Raw genomic sequence first — 19,964 nt, forward strand, 5'->3', positions numbered from 1 at the left:
TCTGACTTCTTTACTGTTTTTTCCCTTTTCAGATAACAGTACCGAATTTTGGGACACAGATATAAAATGGTTTTCTCTGCTGGAAAGTAGCAGCTGGCTCGACATAATCAGGTATTTCAAGCCATTGTTTTGATTATGGATTTTATAGTTCTCTAATTCAAAGCCGTAAAGCAAATTGACAGATCATTTAACTGTTTTATGTTAAATATTCTTAGATCACATGTTCTATTCAGGGCTCAGCTAGATTTTACATTTGTTACTTATTATTTCTGTGCACATTTGATCAGACTTTACAGACATGCTACCTTCTCACAAGGAGATCGGACTCTAGACTGTAGACTAGGTATTGAAAGAGCACGAAAACGGGATGAGGCAACCCAGAATTCTAATCGAGGCAGCAGTGCTGGCCTCTAGGGAGGAATCAGGATTGGAAGGCGAAGGATGTTCACTTTTTACTAAATGCCTCCTTAGAAGAGTTCTATGTCTTATATGTATATCACCTATTTGAACATTTTAAAAATCACGATTAATGTCAATTAGTCATTTTCATCTTTGGAGTTAGGTTTGAGATTCCCAGAGAACAGAATGATATGCCCTTTCCTACTTCGTATTTTGAATAGCTCCTCTCTGTTGCCGTTAAATAGAGGAGAGAGCAAAGGGAGTGACAGAACGGAAGTGATGACTGGGGTGAGAGAATAGCTCCGGTCCTGGGATGCCTTTGAGGAAGGAGAATTCTCCCTTGTACCTAGCACAGCACTCTCCCTCAGTTCTGCCATGAGGATAGTGGAGGGGAGCCTCATCCCCCGACACTTATAGGAGTCCCCTGTCAATATATGTTGAATAGCCAACTTTCCATTCTTCCTAGTGTGAACTTCTCTGATGACAGGAGCTGCCCCCTTTTTGCCATCAGGTAGAGCACAGCCTTTATTGTCATACTGCTGTGGCTGGCTGTGCAACTGTGGGAAGTCACTTGGTCCCTCCAAACCTCAGTGTCTTGTTAACGGGGATAACAATCATACCTGTTTCAGAGTGAAAATTAAATGGCTTAATTTATGTAAAATCCTGACATGATAAGCTATACTCCAGCTGTAGCCACTATCCTAATAATAATAGTAATAATAATAATAATAATGTTGTCATCTAGGTTTCTACCACTAAAGCCAAGTCAAAGGGTGTATGTTAAAACATAAGCAAGTCTGAGTGCGTCTACCTCGACCTGCTTTTTTGTTTGTTTGTTTTTTAGATTTTTTACTGGGGAATTGGGAGAGGGGAACAGTGTTGGAGAATTGGGGAAGGGGAACAGCCAAGTTTTTGTCCTCAATCTTAGTTGTGGAGGGCGCAACTAGCTCAGCTCCAAGTCCAGTTGCCATCCAGCCGCCCGTTGGCAGCTTGTGGCCGCTCAGCTCAAGGTGCCATGTTCAATCTTAGTTGCGGGTGGGCACGGCCCATCATCCCATGTGGGATTTGAACCAGAAATCTTGTTATTAATAGCGCACGCTCTAACCACTGAGCCATCCTGCCACCTGTTGGCATCTCAGTGGCATTTCAGCTTGGGCGCAGCTCACTGGCCCATGTGGGAATTGAACTGGCGACCCTGTTGCTCAGAGCTTGCACTCTTAACCACTGAGCCACTTGGCTGGCCCCCTGTTTTGTTTTTTAAAACTAGATCAAGCTTTTTCATTATGACTAACTATTCCTTGGCTTAAAGTTAAATATATCCAGCAATTTTATACTGAAGTTATAAATTTCCCTCTGTGCATTTAAATGCTTAGCTTACCTGCTGTCTGTTGGGTTGTGTAAATTGTGTTTGGAAAACCTTTGTTCCCCTCTGCAGATATGGTGTTGGTCCTGCCACAATGGATGTGCCCTTTTGAAAATGTCAGCCCTGCCCAAAGAACAGGATGATGGCATTTTACAGATCCAAAAGAGCTTCTTGGATGGGTTAGTACTGTTTGACATTTTGTTGTTCAGCTTAGTTCTTATTTGCTGAGAAGCAGGGAACACCTCTTACTAGGATATCCGTTTCTGTTTACCTCTGATAGCCCTCATGCTCGAGAATGCAACTTATAGCAGTCGTTTTTAATCACTTCGAAAGGAGTCAGTGTAACGTAATCATTAAGAATATCAGAGAGATGCCCCTGAAGCATTTAGGAGGATGTGGCATGATGTCTGTAATGTTAACAGTTGTCAAATCTAGGTCATGGTATACGTCACTGTGCTGTTCTTTTCTACTTCTCTGCGTGTTTGAAAATTTTCAAAATAAAAAGTTAGAAAAACCCCAAAGTGGAAAAATTAAAAACAGAAAAACAGCAGACTTTGGAGTGAAATTGGTTTGATTCAAATCATGGCTCGAAAAGTTTATACAATTCATAATCTTGGGCCAGGAAGCTCTACTCCACGCACCTCCATTTCCACTTCCATGGCGTGGGACTGGCAGTGCAATGGTAGTTACCTCATTGGTGAGGATTAAATGGGAGGACACCTCCAAAGCTGTTCACTCAGATCTTGCCGCACAGTAAGTGCTCAGGAGAAATAAGATGTTGCTAGTTCATGTCTGCTCTTCTAATGGCTTGTTACTCTTTGATACGTAGAATTTACAGGATCATCCACAGGCCACCTTATGAAATTGTCAAAACTGAAGACCTGTCAAGCAACTTCCTGTCCCTGCAGGACATCCAGACTGCATACTCTAAATTTAAACAGCTGTTTCTGATAGGTGAGAAGAGTGCTGAGCAAAAACTTTCAAATGGGGAAAGACATGCCGCGTGGATCAGGTGAAAGTTGGTGCCTCTTCCCTGGGTTCCATAGGATAGTACACACAGGTTCATGGCCACGTGGGTTGTATCATGGAGTGGAGGGGTGGGTAGCCAAGGGGCCACCTGCTGTTGCCACGCTGCCCCTTCTAATGGCAGTGAGCACAGAGCTACCCTTCCCCTCTTCTCCTTTACTCAGCATGCTGGCTGCCCAGTGGTGAGCATTGGTTTCTCTGTTGAAAAGGCATAGAACTGTGCAATACCTGTATTCACTAGCTTGCTTGTAGTGATTTATAAAGTGAATGATCTGTTTGTTTTCCTTAGTGGCTATTGAATGGACTCCCCCTTGCAAGTGGAAATATTTTACTTCCTTTTCTGATTGAGAGAGAGAGAGAGAGAGAGAGAGAGAGAGAGAGAGAGAGAGAGAAGCAATGTAAAAAATTAGTCAGAAATGTACAAAGTAGAAAATGAAATATGCCCATCCCAGCCACCCCCATTTCCCTTCTCAGGCTGCCCACAATAAACAATTTAAAACTTGAATCATCGTTAATCAAGCTCAGTTGCTATTGATTCTCTTCATTCTTGAAAATTTGTCACACTTAATAGGTAACTTTTCCTAACTTGGACCTTTAAGCCTAGCAAAGCCTAACTCATTTATTCAGCCAACATTTACTGAATTTCATTATATGTACTAACTATGCCAGGCACTGGAGATGAAAATGAATACTACACCAAGGGAAATAGAAGCTTATACTCATATCTCTAACTAAAATACGTTGTGATGCATGTTATGAAATAGATTTGTAAAAAGCAGGGAGACCTGGTAGAGAGTAAGAATTCTGCTAGTTGATACAGGACTGTGATTCTCCACTTTTGTTGTTTCATTATCCAGGACTTGCAGGGGTATCTTGCCTTTTCATTGATTTGAGTTCACAACTCTGAAATGTGTTAGACTTGTGTAAGATGCAGGACGCTCTGTGGCGGGTGGGTTGGGGGACTGTGTAGTGGTGTGGAAGGTACATGTATTTAGGATTCCAAAGGGAGCCCGGTCCCCCTTAGGCCTCCGTGACATCAGGACGTATCCTGTGGGGTTTTCAACTTTTAGGAGCAGCAGTCTGGACGTCAACTGTTTCTGCCTAAAGCATGTTACTCTCCTTGTTGAGTCTCAGGGTGGACCGTGGCCCTGTATACATACTTTCATTTGAGCAGTAAAAAGTTGTTCCAGGGGCTTACAGTTCAAACGTTTCAGCTGAAGTGTTGAAATGCCCTTTACTAGGATGGAGACTTGTGCCTGGATGCACTCTCAGTGGAGGACTGCTCATCGGAACAGCGCAGTTGAATAGCACAGGTTTGTTTGTGGCAGGCGTGTGAGCAAACCATCTGACTTCTTTACTGTTTTTTCCCTTTTCAGATAACAGTACCGAATTTTGGGACACAGATATAAAATGGTTTTCTCTGCTGGAAAGTAGCAGCTGGCTCGACATAATCAGGTATTTCAAGCCATTGTTTTGATTATGGATTTTATAGTTCTCTAATTCAAAGCCGTAAAGCAAATTGACAGATCATTTAACTGTTTTATGTTAAATATTCTTAGATCACATGTTCTATTCAGGGCTCAGCTAGATTTTACATTTGTTACTTATTATTTCTGTGCACATTTGATCAGACTTTACAGACATGCTACCTTCTCACAAGGAGATCGGACTCTAGACTGTAGACTAGGTATTGAAAGAGCACGAAAACGGGATGAGGCAACCCAGAATTCTAATCGAGGCAGCAGTGCTGGCCTCTAGGGAGGAATCAGGATTGGAAGGCGAAGGATGTTCACTTTTTACTAAATGCCTCCTTAGAAGAGTTCTATGTCTTATATGTATATCACCTATTTGAACATTTTAAAAATCACGATTAATGTCAATTAGTCATTTTCATCTTTGGAGTTAGGTTTGAGATTCCCAGAGAACAGAATGATATGCCCTTTCCTACTTCGTATTTTGAATAGCTCCTCTCTGTTGCCGTTAAATAGAGGAGAGAGCAAAGGGAGTGACAGAACGGAAGTGATGACTGGGGTGAGAGAATAGCTCCGGTCCTGGGATGCCTTTGAGGAAGGAGAATTCTCCCTTGTACCTAGCACAGCACTCTCCCTCAGTTCTGCCATGAGGATAGTGGAGGGGAGCCTCATCCCCCGACACTTACTAGCAAACAGGTTTTAAGGAGCCTGATGCACGTTCCATCATTTCAGAATGTTATTGCAAACAGTAATAAGGGTTATAAAAGAACCTTTCTTTTTGTGGTGCAGAGAAGGTTGAGCATCCCTAACCAGATGAGAGCTGGGGCAGGCAGGGACCAGCATACAAGAAGCCCCTAGCTGTAAGTAGGGAAAAGCCAAAGCTGCCAACAGTGCCAAATCTCAGAGGGAACAGTGCACCTAGAGAGAGACAAAGGATTTCTGGGCATATTGGATCTTTCCAGCCACTGGCCATTTGGCAGGTGACCTTGAATTAAACAATATGGACATGCAGCACAGTCTCCATGTGGGCCTTTATGGGTCTCACTAGGACTCCCCAACACACTCAGGTATGAGTTCTCACTGAGAATTTCTAGTTTAGAAATCACCCAGGAGCAGTTTTACATCAATTTTGGGATTCCCTTCTGAAAATCTTAAGTTTCTAATAGGCCGATGAGTATCTTGCTGTATCTGAATAGTATAAACGGTAATTTCTTTTGGAGCGTTTTAGCGTGCAAAAGTAAATAAGATAGAAAACTGAAGATTGAGTCAGACTATCTCTAAATTTCTTATTGTTTCAATACCAAGCTTAGGAACTAATGCTCCCTTTTTTTGTCTCTTTCCCATTTAGACGTTGCCTGAAAAAAGCAATAGAGATTATAGAATGTCTAGAGGCACAAAACATGAATGTTCTTCTTTTAGGTAATATATTTAAAGCACAATGCGTGGTTTCCAGTTTCCTTCACTTGAGATTCATTTTCTGTGGATACAGCTCTATGTGACTGGAATTGTCTGTGAAAGGAATGAACTAGTGTAGAAAGCCTTCCCATTCTCTTCTCCTCTGACCTTGGAATCTTTTGCATTGGATTTAAATGTTATGGTTTAAAAATAAATTCTTTCACTTGGAACTTGGCAGCTTCACTCGCAGACCAAGAAGGAATCGTTTGGTATCTTTACCAAAGCTCACATTTCCTAATGTTTTGAATTTTGTTTTATATTAACTCAGCTTGGTTAAAGTTAAAATCTTTGGATAATCCCTTTTATAGAAAGAGACCCATGGATGGTTTAATTGTTACTTTATATGTTTGTGTTCAACAACCTCGTGCAGTTGCCACAGAAACTTTGTGGTCCGTGATATCCGTTTCCTCGGTGGGCTTAACCCTGCTGTATGTGAGGACAGGACATAAGCATTCAGAATGCAGAAAAGCAAGCGTGAACCGCCACACAACCAAGATGGCTGCTGGAATTGGTTAGACCTGAGCTAAAATATTATGTCTGCTGTTTAGAATATTTTAGGTTTCTTATAGCCCTGTGCTTCAAACTAAGTAGATTGCTTCATGCTTTTCTACCCTCAAGCTTTTATCGTTTCTCTGACACGTTCCATGACTGCTGAGATTTAGCTTTTATGGGCGGACTCGATAATGTCTGCCTGTGGCTTCTGTACCATCTGATACTGGCTCACTGGCTTAGATTTTTTATTTATTGAGCACCTACCACGTGCAGAGCGCTATACTTCTGCCTTGTAGAAGTTTACAACCTAATAATAAGAGAGTTGGCCTGAGCATGTTATTAAAAAAGACCTCACCAGCAATGACAGAACAGAGAACTGAGGAAGAGGTGAAAAGGAGGAGCGGTCTCAGAGGAGAGGCGCCAGGGCCAGACTGCACTGATGAGACAGTTGCGCAGAGTGAAATCTGAGTCTCGGGCTGATAGCCGAGCTGTCGTTTGTTCCTCGACGGACTACTGAGTTGTTTCCCATCTGAAGTCTCGTTTTCTAGCCCCTCTTCCTATCACCCGTGGGTGTACTAACACCCTGCAGATGCACGAAGGACGAGTCCTTTAAAAAATGAAACTTATCTCGAAAACTGGTAGCACTAAAAAGACAAAAATGAAAATCTGTTTTTTTCAAACCTGTGTGTTCCCATTGTGTAGGTTGTTTTCCTGGAGGAGAAAAAGCAGCACAAGCTTAAGCCTGGCCCTGTGGTGTTGGTGGTTTTGGGTCCGAGTGAGAGTGTGAGCAGCGTCAGCACCCCCCTACTTGGAACCCATTCTTAGTTTCTCATCCCCAGTAGTACCAGCGCCATCATCCTCACCCACGTTTTAAAATAGCAACTTGGGTGGCACTTCTTTTTGTAAAGAGGAAATCCCGGGATTTTAGACCCTGACTTTTAGATCTTAAAATTCTAAGACAAAGGCATGGTGTAGATGTATGTTCTTACTTGCTATAAGTCATGAATATTAAACAAGTATTTAATGGACTTGTCATCGTATGGGTTTTGTACAGTGCGCTCCAGGGGTGGGTGCATGGAAGCGGGCCAAGCAGAGCTCCTCCTCGAGGCCAGGCAGGGGAAGCAGCCCCTCTGCTCCTCAGACAGAAACGGACAGAGCCGTGGATCTGAGAATGAGTGTTTTGGTACAGTCCAGACATATTCAGTGTTCTCCAAAGCAGAGGTAGTGGAAGAATTGGGAGTGGAGGAAAAGAGCTCTGAGGTGAGTCTGATAAGCAGCTGAGCCTTGGACCCATGAGTTCAGAGATGGAGACTTTGACACACCAGCCTGAAGGGTTTGGAGCTTGGCCTGTGGATTCCCGCAGGCCACCACGACGCGTGTGATCCCACCTCATCGTGTGGCCCATCCGGACGCCCACATGCTGACCGTGGCTTTGCAGTGCTTCGTTTATTCGTTCAGTAAGCAAGTCCATATTTAGTTCCAGTGTATTAGGCAGGCTAGAAGCAGTCTGACTCTCAGTCCGAAAACACCTGTTTCTTGTTGGCCCTTGCCTTAAGGGAATTGGAGCTTGACTGTCAATAGCGGACCTTGGTGTTGGGACCTCCTATTAACTGTGCAAGTCCTCGTGCTCTCTGTAGCTTTTTAATACTTTGTACCCTCCTTCCTCTTTGCACTGCTGCCGGGCCCCTCCTAGAGGAGAACGCTTCCGACCTCTGCTGCCTCCTTTCCTCTCTGGTGCAAGTGATGATGGACCCCCACTGCAGAACCAGGGTTGGTTTCCAGAGCCTCATCCAAAAGGAGTGGATCATGGGTGGACACTGTTTCCTGGATCGCTGCAACCATCTGCGTCAGAGTGACAAGGAGGAGGTGAGTGTCCTCACTACAGACCTTTTCAGTCTTGCGGAGGAGTGCCCAGTCTTTGACTTAATTCATTTCTTCAGGCAGGGTTACTGTTTGCAAAATGCACACTGCCCAGGCTCAGTAGGAAGGCTGTGATCAGTTCACCGTTTGATGCCTCAGAATGCTTCAAATGACATTGAAACCCTTCCCAGAGGGAAGATATTAACAAGTGCGTTCAGAGTCTTCTAAATTGTGTACAGCAAGGGTGTGTGTGTGTGTGTGTGTGTGTGTGTGTGTGTGTGTGTGTGTACGTATGTACGTGTGTACGTGTACACACACAGAGACACACACACACATTTCATGGTGGGAGTAATTGATTTGTAAAACTTAAACATTAACTCATTGAAAGAGACTCCTACAATTTTAGCTAAGTTAGTCTTTTTTTTTTTTTTAGCTGAGCCATCCTGCCACATGTTGGCAGCTCAGTGGCAGCTCAGCTTGAGCCAGGAATCGAACTGGCGACCTTGTTGCTCAGAGCTTGCACTATTGAGTGAGCTCTTAAGCAACTGAGCCACTCGGCCGGCTAGCTAAGTTAGTCTTTGCAAAAAATATTATTCAGAGTACAGGTTTCCTATGGAAAATACATAAAAACACAAAGTAATTTTTCTTTGCACATAAACCTTTTCCAAATAAAGCATAGGGTGCCATTGGCGCCCCTGTCCCCTGGGCCTTAGCGGCAGTGTGCATGCGCAGTGCACACAGCCTCCCCCGCCTCTGGCCATGTGGATTTCTCTAGGCCCGGGCCTCCAAATCCAAGCACAGCAGTGTTAGCGTTATAGTTCAGCTAGTGAACATGAGCCCCCCAAATTGTGGTGTTCTACTTGTCTTGGCTGCAGCTGTACAAACTCCTTTGGCTGCATTATTAATGATTGTGGGGGGGGGGTCAAAACGGGAACTTGATTTAATTAAATCACATGCAGAGCTCCGTATGCTAGTATCGTAGCTTGAGGCTTTTCTTACTACATGTAATAAGCATGTCTGTCTGCGGTGCTGAACAGCTTGACACAGCGTGCTGTGGGACTAAAGAGCCTCTTGCCCTTAAGGCCTCGGCCTGTTCCCGGGATGCCGAGGCCTCTCTTGCTAGGCTGGAGGTTTTTTTCAGGCCTGGTCTGAACTCATCTCTGCTTCATTGAGTCAAATGGAAATCACCACCTTTCAGTCTCAGAATGGACTTTGCCTTTCTGAAAAACTCATTTGAAAGGTTGATGGGACTCCAATAATATATGATGGAAGACGGAGCTGATACTGTGTAGGGAAGAGTGTATTTTTTATAACCTGAGACAGTGAGGACCGAAAGGCACCATGTCTAATGGAGAAAGCCCCAGAGGATTCCTGATCTGCTGTTCACCCAGCCCTTGGAGGAGTTCCCCCAATTTTCCAAGTCCATTTCCCTGACTGCACAGTGAGGTTCAGATATTTTTCACTCTATTTAATGGTGTTGGAGCATAAAATAAGGTGTGAAGTAAAGCTGCAATATAAATGTTTCTTAGTATCTCAACAATGACACATTGGAGTTTTGAAGGAAAACTGAGTAGCTGATTTCTGGTACAATCGACGCAGCACTGGACTTGGATTCAGCAGCTGGATTCCCAACTCCTGTCTCTCGTGAGCTGTGTGTGACGCCTCGGCTAACCTCTGTAAGGGAGAGGCTGTAACATGGCTTGTCCTTCCCTCTGACGGGGTCACTGGTGACTCAGAAGGATAAACATTTTATGAATAACAAAGCACCCCAGAAAACTGTCTCTACTAAAAAGGGGCTAAACTCTGGGTAGCCAATAAAGGAGGCCATCAGTTAAAAATACGTATATATATTTGTGGAAAAATGTTAGAAACTCTTTTTTACTGCACCTGTCTTCTGTCTTCTCTCTTTTGGGCTCTCATGGGGGTGGAGAAGGGAATATTAACAAAATTCAAAGTAATTGAGTTTGATATTTTTTGGTAGTAAAATTGATTAAGGAATTCTTTTTGGGGGAAATAACATTTCACTTAGTTGGGCTTCAGAGTTAGTGTTCCCTGTCATCAGAATCAACTGCAAATGCTCATCTGGTAACGCTGATTGATAGTGAGATTTTACATATTTCATCTTTGAAATGTTACATGGATAGGTACTGTGAAATATCGATATTAATCCACGAGCGTGTGATTTCAGCTGAGCATATTTATCGCTTGGAATGGAGTCTTCAGCGTTGTCCAGAGACTAGCGTGCTTGGCAGTGGTCATTGTATATAACAGCCCACAGCTGTTGAGATGGCGGCCCCTGAACCCAGTACAGCTGGCATTGGACCCTCAGTGCCTGCTTAGTAACGTGTATCTTGTTTTCACATAGGTGCCCGTGTTCCTGCTTTTCTTAGATTGTGTCTGGCAGCTGGTACACCAGCATCCCCCGGCATTTGAATTCACGGAGACTTACCTGACTGTTTTGTCCGATAGCCTGTACATACCTATTTTTAGCACCTTCTTCTTCAATTCGCCTCATCAAAAAGATACTAACATGGTAAGCGTCCCTCTGAGGAGCCTGTGTATAGAAGCAGCCGTGTCTCACAAGTAGGAGGCAATAAGATTGATGATAAAAAATGAAATGGGTTTAACACCGACAGTGTACCAGGCCCTGTTCTGAATGCTTTCTGGGTATTGATAGTTAATCCTCACAGCACCTTGTGGGGTCTATATTACTATTATCCCTGGGGAGCTGAGGCACAGAGGAGATAAGGAACTCGCCCACGGCCACACAGTAAAGATTGGAGCTGGGAGCAAGTGTTGAAGCTGGGAAATTAAGCAAAATTAAGTTGTTCTTTGTAAAGGTCAGACCAGATGCCTTCTCTTCTATTTGCCAGTGCGTGGAGTTCCTCTGAAGGGAGTGGAGATGAGGCAGAGCTGGGAAGCTAGGCTTGCACTTTCCATCTGAACCCCCTTTAGTCCCTCTTGAGGCTGTGCTGCCAGGGTTTTAACTCTAAGCAGCCTCAGCGCTCTGACCAGCCTTCTGCGGGCCTCGGTGTGTCTGAGCTGGCCCTCCAGGAGGGATCTTGCCAAATCCCACAGAACCTGGGTTCCAGTCACATGGCCCTGGTTTCAAACCTCAGCCCTGCCGCTCACCAGCTTCGTGACCTCAGGCCGTTCACTTCAGTTCTCTGAGCCTCAGTTTCCTCAAATGTCAAATTGCAAAAATCATAGTGAGTTCACAGGTTGTTGTGGAAGTGCCCAGGACAGTGGTTGGCATATGACCTGCTAGAAAATAACATGTCCTTCTTCCCTGCCTCCTCCCCCACCCAAAGCCTTTATTGAACAACCACTGACAGCTGCAGTCTTTAAAAATGAAGTGCCCGTGAACATTCCGTCTCCAGGCAGTGCAGGAGTGCCCTTCCTGGAGCCTGCCTCAGAGCCGTGTGTTTGCTTTCCACAGCCCTCCCTGGAAGCCACCATGACCTGTGCTTGTTTTGGCAGGGTAGAGAAAGCCCGGACACACAAAGTAGACCTTTGAAGCGGCTCACCGTGTGGGACTGGTCTGTACAGTTTGAACCCAAAGCCCAGACGTTGCTCAAAAACCCTCTTTATGTGGAAAAGCCAAAACTGGACAGAGGCCAGCGGAAAGGAACACGTTGCAAAGTAAGATGTCCATATGCCTAACTCCCCTCATCTTCCCAGAGACCCCCATGTATGTAAGAATAAAAGTTACATGCAGATTCAGGGAACCGTCTGCAGAGGCGAAGTTTGTGGCAGGCATGTTGTCAGGGCCCATGAGAATTCCTTGCTTTCAGCAAATCAGCCTTCGCCCAGATGAGACATCGCCATTTGCTGAATGTCACCAGGGATGCTGCTACCAAAAGTATCGTGTTGTATGGGTCATGTGTTTCATCGCTGCCTGAGTGTGGCTGGTAGAGCAAAAGGAATGTTGATTATGTGATGTGGGCTTTACTCCTAGTCTGTACCAGTTCATGTCTTCAATCACAAGACGTTTCTCCATCATAGAAATATTTATAACTAACATTTTCTTTCAAGGCTGTGTTGTCTGCTCTAAATCCTCCCTCCCCCACACATTATTCTAGCGCAGAAGCAGCTGCAGACAACACCAGAGTAAATGGGTGTGGCTGTGATTTATGAAAACGGGCACTGGCCAGGTTTGGCCTGTGGGCTGTCAGGTTTGCTGACTGTGCTGTAAACCACAAATGCCGAACTATTTGGGTTTCTGACTTTACTAGTTTGTAAAAACCCCAAAGTTCCCTAGATGATACACGATTTGCATGGCATTTCCTGGCTCCATCTGCTGGGCTGGAATTTCTCCCCCACAAACCCCACAAAAGAGAGTGGGGTAAACCCAAATCAGTGCATGTCATTGCCTTCTCCATGGCCATACTTCTGACCCCACCTGCCTTTGAGGGTTTCGGGGAGCCTGACTGGTTCTGGTGTGAGAGGGGCTCCATTCTGAAGAGGCTTGGGGACCCAGGTGAGCCAAAGCCAGTACCCACAGAAGATGGCAGCTGCTGAACAACTTAGCACTGCTGCTTTGCCCTTTTGAGGTTTCTCAGGCCCAGGGTGGATGTTTCCTGCCCTGGTTCAGCCTCTTTCCTGCCAGCTGGACCAGAACTCCCTGAGCTCCGGAAGAGCTTGGCCAGAGGTCGGTTTTTCTTCAGTGTGCTGTGCCCCCTGGTGGCCACGTGCGCACTTCTCATGACAGCCAAGTGAGGATCACAGAACTGCCCCAGATCTGCCCCAGGTTTGTGGGGCAAGGGACCTCAGAGACAGCGAGGCCTAATGCCTTCTTTTGCACGGGCGGAACCTAAGTCTCCACCTCATAGGGCTAGATTGCTTTTCTCTGTCAAGCTCCAGTTTTTCTATGTATCCCTTTTCCTCATAGGTAGGAGCAGATGGCCTGTGCTCCAGGAGCTGACCGGTGGGAGAGGTTCGAGCCAAAGAGTTGGAGAATCTTAGATTGTACTAGATAAGCTGAGTTGAGGCTGGGGCAACAAGGAACTTGGGAGTTGGGTTAGAGAGCAGATGCCAGGCTTGAGGCCCTTGCTGCCTGGATGGACAGCCTTGGGGAAGTTCTGTAGAGAAATGAAGAGGTTGTGGCTCATCAGCATGAGGTGCTGCTCTGTGAGTGACCGCTGGAGGCCTGGGGTCTGCTCAGGAGTGTGATCTAACCTCAGCCTCAGGCCTGGACCAGGCTTCCGACATGCGACCTGGCCCATCTTGAACACTCCATTCACTTAGGGGATGGAGAGAAGGGGCTTCCCAGACAAGTAGGGTTCTATTAGGAGCCCACATTCTGGAGCCAGACTGTCTGTGTGTGAAACCACCTTTGGCATTTGGTAGCTGAGGCTGGTGGGTGACTTAACCTGTGTACCTTAGTTTCCTCATTTATAAGATGGGGCAATAAGAGTGACTCTTGAGAATTGGATAAGTCAATGCATACAAACCACTGAGCACAGAACCTGGTGGCAGTGAGCACTCAGTGGCTGTTAGGTTCTACCTGCCTTCCTCACTCCCCTGCCCGACTCACCTAGATCACCAGGGAGAAGACAGACTGGCCACTGACTCCTGGCCTTGGGCTCTATCCCCGGATAGAAAGCAAAAAATTCTAGTCATCTCTGACTTGTGTTGTGGATGGTTTTGCTTCTTTTTTTTTTTTTTCTCTCAAAGATTTTATTGGGGAATTGGGGAACGGGAGCATTGTGTTTTTCCAGGGCCCATCAGCTCCAAGTCAAGTTGTCCTTCAGTCTTAGTTGTGGAGGGCGCAGCTCAGCTCCAAGTCCAGTCACCACTTTCAATCTAGTTGTGTGTGTGTGTGTGTGTATGGGGGGGTGTGCACAGCCCACCATCCCATGTGTCAGTTGAACCGGCAGCCTTGTTAAGAGCACACACACTCACCAGCTGAACCATTTGGCCTCCCGTTGGCAGCGCAGCTCACTGGCCCATGTGGGAATTGAACCGGCAACCATGTTGCTCAGAGCTCGTGCTCTAACCAACTGAGCCACCTGGCTGGCCCCACTCTCTTCTTTATATTTTTTATTGTTCCATATTCTATAACAAGGACATATTTCCTTTATAGAACCACTGGCAGAAATATGTTAGAGAGTTATAAGTCTAGCTTGAAATAAAACTTTCATCTATTCTTATTTCAAATGGATACCTCAGGAGCAAAAGCATTGGGGAGAAACAGCTTACCCACATTTTTTACCTTCTCCCTTGGCCGCTGGCGAGCTCTCGTAATCTTCTGATCATTTTGCCCATCTTCACAACCCTTTCACAGTGCACCCCCAAAAAAAACACCTTGCTTTGACAGAAGATAGAATTACCGAGGAGTAAAAAAATGTAAACGCTCTCACATTTTCTCCTCCATGCAGCTTGTCAGACAAGAATGTCTGGCCAATTTAGCCGGTTCCTTAAATTCCTTTTGCTCCCACCTGACTCTTTGTCCAAAAGAATCTTTATGACTTAGGCTTAAACTCCCACTGGACAGCTAAGAACCTGTAAAGCTATTTCATTAAAGGGGTAGGGTCTTCAGGTTGTCAGCACTGCTTCTCGCAGGTGTTCCGAATATTGTAGCAGCTTTCGCCTTCAAGTTCTCAAAGAGGAAACATTTTGTTCTCTTCAAAAAATGAATAGAGGGCTGGCCAGTGGTGCGTTAGTTAAGAGTTGGGTTGGGACGCCAGCTCTGAGCAGCAGGGCCCTGGTTCGGATCCCACATGAGGGCCAGTGATGCTGTGCCCTCTACAGCTAAGATGGTGAACAAAGATGGTGAACAATAGCTCGACCTGGAGCTGGGCTGCCATGAGTAGCCAGCGATGGCGTGGGCTGCAGTGGGGCTGGCTGGCAGCTGGCGTGTGCTTTTGTGAGCTGCTGCGTGGGAAGAGCACAATGATCACAATACCAACATGGGCCAGTGAAGTGACGTCCTCCACAATTAGACTGAAGAACAAAAGGACAGCAACTTGTCTGCTCCCCTTCCTCGATTCTCCAACGCTGTTCCCTACCCCAATTCCCCAATAAAATCTTAAAGAAAAAAAAGTGAATAGACATCCACCTCCAAACTTCCCTAAATCATTAGCCTACCTTAAGTGAAACTTGTTCATCAAAAGTACTCAGTGCCGGGCTGGCCGAGTGGCTCGTTGGTTAAGGGTTGGCTTGGTAGCGTGAGCTCTGAGCAGCGGGGCCACAGGTTCGGATCCCACATGGACCAGTAACGCTTTGCCCTCTACAGCTAAGATGGTGAACAACAGCTCAATCTGGAGCTAGCCTGCCCTGAGTCGCCGGCAAGGGTGTAAGCTGCAGCCCCTGCTGCAGTGGGCTGCCATGCGCTGTCTTGAGCTGCCATGAGCGGCCGTCCAATGGCCGGTGACCGATCTGCCTCACCCGGGAAAAGCATAATGATAATACCAACATGGGCCAGTGAAGCAACACCCTCCACAACTAGACTGGAGAACAAAAGGACAGCAACTTGTCTGTTCCCCATCCCAGATTCCCCAATGCTGTTCCCTCCCCCAATTTCCCAATAAAATCTTTATAAAAAAACCCCAAAAACACCCAGCGCCCTTTGGTGCCCCTGTGATGGGAGGAGGGGTTGAAAACTTCCCTCTGTCACCAGTGGCTTTCTGCACAGCTTTGGATGTGCCTAGCTTCACCCATTTGTTTACAAACACAGTATACCTACTATTTGCATCATGGAATAAGTAAGAAGCCCCCTTCCTCTCTGTATGTTGTAGCATTTTAATGAATTTGCACTCAATTCTGATGTCTGATGCCTTGTGAAACAGGATTATGCCCCTTTTTTGAGGGGAACAGCTGTATCTGTGCTGTCAGGCTAACCAGAGATTTTTGTGTTTTTTTCTCAAAGCATCAACGACAGCTTTCTTTGCCTCTCACCCAATCTAAGTCATCTCCCAAAAGAGGATTTTTCAGGGAAGAAACAGATCACTTAATTAAAAACCTTCTGGGCAAGAGAATTAGCAAACTGATTAATTCTTCTGATGAGCTGCAAGACAACCTCCGAGAGTTCTATGACAGCTGGCACAGCAAACCCTCCGACTACCATGGCCTGCTGTTGCCACACGTTGAGGGGCCAGAAATCAGAGTCTGGGCGCAGCGTTACTTGCGTTGGATTCCAGAAGCCCAGATCTTGGGTGGTGGAACCATGGCCACCATGAGCAAACTCTTGGAAATGATGGAAGAAGTACAGAGCTTACAAGAGAAAATCAACGAGCGACACCACCGCCAGGAAGCCCTCCAGGCAGAGGCCCCCTCCTTGCTGAGGAACTCTGCCCGCCTGTCCTCTCTCTTTCCTTTCGCTTTGCTGCAGCGACATTCCTCGAAGCCGGTCTTGCCCACCAGTGGTTGGAAAGCGTTGGGAGATGAGGAAGATCTGGCCAAACGAGAAGATGAGTTTGTGGATCTGGGGGATGTGTGACTTTTCCAGTGATTGTGAGCTAGGAAATGTGAAGATGGGGACAGGAGTCAAACACGTTGACCTCTGGATTGGTGCGTCACACTGAAGCTTACTGCTGGGAGAGAGGGCCCTTAACCCAGTGCTCCGTGGGAGGAAACCTGGGCCTTCAGGAAAAGAGCTGGCTCTCACTTATTTTTCCCCAAGGCCCTAAAAGACTATGCAATTAAAACCATATCTCTAGTATTATTAATTGAAAGGAATTACTACTTGACCCATCATGGAATTGCCACTGTTATCTGATGCATAAGTATTATACAGAACCTGCAGTAGCCGGTTTACTACTATTATCCAAAGGGCTTTGGTAAGATATGCTTGGACTTGATCCTTTCTTCAGATCCTTTCCGTGCCAAGATCATTGATCCAGTCATTGGGAATAGTCAGTGTCAGCCTAACCCATCTCAGTTTGGAGCAAGCTCAGCTTCATGTGATGTGTGTGTGGCAAATTGAAAGATTCAGGTAGAGGTATTAATGTATGGCATTCATTTAAACAAACCACAGCATTTTTCCTGTCTGTGTCTTGCCTGGAGAAATTCCACCTGTGTCACCCATCCTGATGTTTCAGACCATCCTCCCCCCTGCTCAGACTGTGTCACTGTGGGGTCTGCTGGGCTGCCCGCCACACCGCCCTTTTTCATGTGCTGATGCCTCCAGGTCTCTGCCTGCTCCATACTGGTCCCCAGCGTCCCTCAGTGCTGTCCGTCTTGGTGCACAGACTCCCAGGATCCTGCTGCTAAACCTGTTGGTTAAACTGGGGGGCTCTCTTTGGTCTGCCCAGGGGAGCTTCCGTTCTGGCGGCTCTCTGTTTGCAAGGAATGCTTTGCCTTTTTCTAGTAGCATGCTGAGGCCTCAGAGCATCTGTGACCGTGGTTCCCTGCTGTGGCCCCTCAAATGGTTTCCCCGCCTTCTCTGTCACCTGACACACTGGTGAGCATCACTTTTGAATGTGGCTTTCATAGAGAATCAGTTAAGCATAAATGTCAGAATTGATGGTTATCAAATAGTACCTCAGAGATTTAAAAAGCCATAGAAGAAACTTGACTATGCCTGGTAACCTTGGTCTGCTGTCTAAATGATCTGTATTTTTAAATGCAGGAAAGTACACTTCGTAAGGACCAGTTTTTTCATTCTCAGTGGAACCCTGTTAAATCCCACAAAGGGAAGGGGGAGAAAAAAATCTAATGTTAGAATGTTTCAAATAGAATGTTTGCCTTTTATATACATTTGCTCTCCAATATAGAGTCCAATTTGACTATATTACATGTTTAAAAAACCTTCAGTTGTTGAAGGGCGATAAGAAACTTTGAAACTATTGACAAAGGTTTCTCAGTTTGCACTGAATCTCCTATGTACGAGAAATTGCTTTGCCGTTCTCTCATTCCATGTGACACGAGCCAAGTTGGCCTGTCTGTCAAGATGACCAGAGGTTTGATGGGAGGGCAGCGTTCATGCTTTGGGGGCCAGACACATGTCCAGCCTCGGTTGCCTTAAGAGTCTCACTAGGGAGGTCAGTGTTAGGCTTGCAGTAGGGATTTTAAAAAATACACTAGTTCACTAGCTACCTTCACATATGTTCTGTGGGTCTTCTTAAACTAGCACTAACCTCCACTTCTCTGCCCATTGCCTCCCAAGTACACTATGGAGCTAACTATTTTTGTTACCATATTATATCGTGAATATTTATACAGTAGCCTCTTCAGTCTTAGGATCTTAATAATTTTCATTCCAGAAATGCCCGGTGTGATGCTTTACACTCCACAAAGTATGGTTTAAAGGCACAAGGTCATGGCCCGTGTCATAGCAGTTGAATGTGCATTGAAATATTTTTCTATAGTTAAAAAAAATATATTACAGTAGAAAAATAAGCTGTTATAACATGGAAAGTCATGACAATTTTTGTATTTATATTTGAAATCAGATTTCTATAAACTTGTATTTGTGTACAGAATTCTCTGTGGGTTTATATATTGTGACATTTTTATTCAAGATTGAAATGTGGATTATGCTTAACAGTAAAAGCTGAAATGAGACCATTTACTTTGTTTAAAATGCTGCACTGTGCAAGTTTGGAAATGTACATTAATTTACTGTATATAATATCTTGAGTTTGTTTATACCTCCAAGTTTTTACACTGAAGATAAATAATTAGCTTTAAATACATTCAAAACTTTTTTTTTTAAGGGAATAAGCTGTTGGGCTAAACCTGTATAAGTGTGCTTTTTATTTTCTGGATGTACAATGAAAGTTTATACTTGTATCTCACTGCAACATATCTGATTGCAGAAATTAAAGCACAATTTACAAACAGTACTGTATTTAGTGTGATCAATAAAACGTGGAATAATTACTTTCACTCATTCTGTGTGTGTATGGTTGGTTGGTTGGATGGCTGGATGGTTGGTTGGTTGGATGGTTGGATGGTTGGTTGGTTGGATGGTTGGATGGTTGGTTGGTTGGTTGGTTGGTTGGATGGTTGGATGGTTGGTTCGTTGGTTGCTTCGTTGGTTGGTTGATGGTGGGAAACCAATATCCAAATAAAGATTTAAATTTTTAGGTGGTAATAAAATACTAGAAGAAAGGTAAAATAGGGTAGGAAGCCTATTGGAGTGACTAAAGGAAAGCAGTTTTTTAACCTCCTGAAATTAGATATCACTACCTCTTTGCTTTTGTGGGGAATATATAAAATGAGAATGCTGTTAATCACTGGAAGAGTCCTGAGGTCAGTTAAACCGTGAAGGAGAAGGCTTCATCTCCTTCCAGAGAAGGTCACTGAGCAGGCACCGAGGGAGGTGGGGTGTGGGAGCAGTTTTCCTGCTTCGTGTTAACACTGTTACAGATTGAGACCTGTCACTTGTGTTTGTTGGGAGAAGTCCCGTTTCTTTGACCTTTCCTACCTGCAGCCCTTTCCCTTTTAGTCAGGACAAGAGAAGGTGTTCCCTCCCCTGCTTGTCCCATCCTTATGTCACAAAGCGGGCTCTGAGATGTCCCTGGAACTTAAAAAGCCCTCATTACTACCTCGTTCTTTTCACATACTTCAGCTCTTTGATATTTGTACTAAATTCCCACATAGTAGTTAGGATCTTGTAGATTGGCAGATTCTCGTCCTATTTTCCACATTTGTTTAACGGCTCTTGGACTTTTGGTTGGACGGGCTGTCTGTTTCTCCTGAGTGTGCTTGTTCCTTGGTTTCCAGGTGAGGGCAGTGGGAGGACTGAGGGGACGGAAAGAGGGGGCAGCGTCCATGTAGTGTGAAACAGGGTGGTTGGGGTGCAGGGCTCCTCCTGAGAACAGACTCCTGGCTCCTGTGCCGAGGGCAGAGGAAGCCGGGGCTCCAGCCTGCTTCCAAGCCCTCCCTGTGGTTGTGGCCTAAGTCGCTCAACAGGAGAAAAGTCTCCTCGGCTGTGCTTATGCCCTCCTGGG

At 45.4% G+C, this 19,964-nt stretch overlaps 1 protein-coding gene across 1 annotated transcript in view; it reads left to right on the forward strand.

Annotated features, from left to right (window-relative positions):
- The window catches only part of MTMR12 (myotubularin related protein 12), a 79,403-nt gene extending 60,552 nt beyond the window's left edge, over window positions 1-18,851 (forward strand). The window contains exons 8-15 of the mRNA XM_019647888.1: window positions 1,835-1,941; window positions 2,592-2,716; window positions 4,165-4,243; window positions 5,609-5,679; window positions 7,901-8,073; window positions 10,433-10,600; window positions 11,548-11,709; window positions 15,938-18,851. Of these exons, the coding sequence (XP_019503433.1) occupies window positions 1,835-1,941; window positions 2,592-2,716; window positions 4,165-4,243; window positions 5,609-5,679; window positions 7,901-8,073; window positions 10,433-10,600; window positions 11,548-11,709; window positions 15,938-16,507 (1,455 nt within the window). The 3' untranslated portion in view covers window positions 16,508-18,851. The remainder of the gene's footprint in view (window positions 1-1,834; window positions 1,942-2,591; window positions 2,717-4,164; window positions 4,244-5,608; window positions 5,680-7,900; window positions 8,074-10,432; window positions 10,601-11,547; window positions 11,710-15,937) is intronic.
- Window positions 18,852-19,964: the final 1,113 nt, after the last annotated feature.

The sequence above is a fragment of the Hipposideros armiger genome, unplaced genomic scaffold, assembly GCF_001890085.2.
Source record: "Hipposideros armiger isolate ML-2016 unplaced genomic scaffold, ASM189008v1 scaffold_117, whole genome shotgun sequence".
Lineage (NCBI taxonomy): Eukaryota > Metazoa > Chordata > Mammalia > Chiroptera > Hipposideridae > Hipposideros > Hipposideros armiger.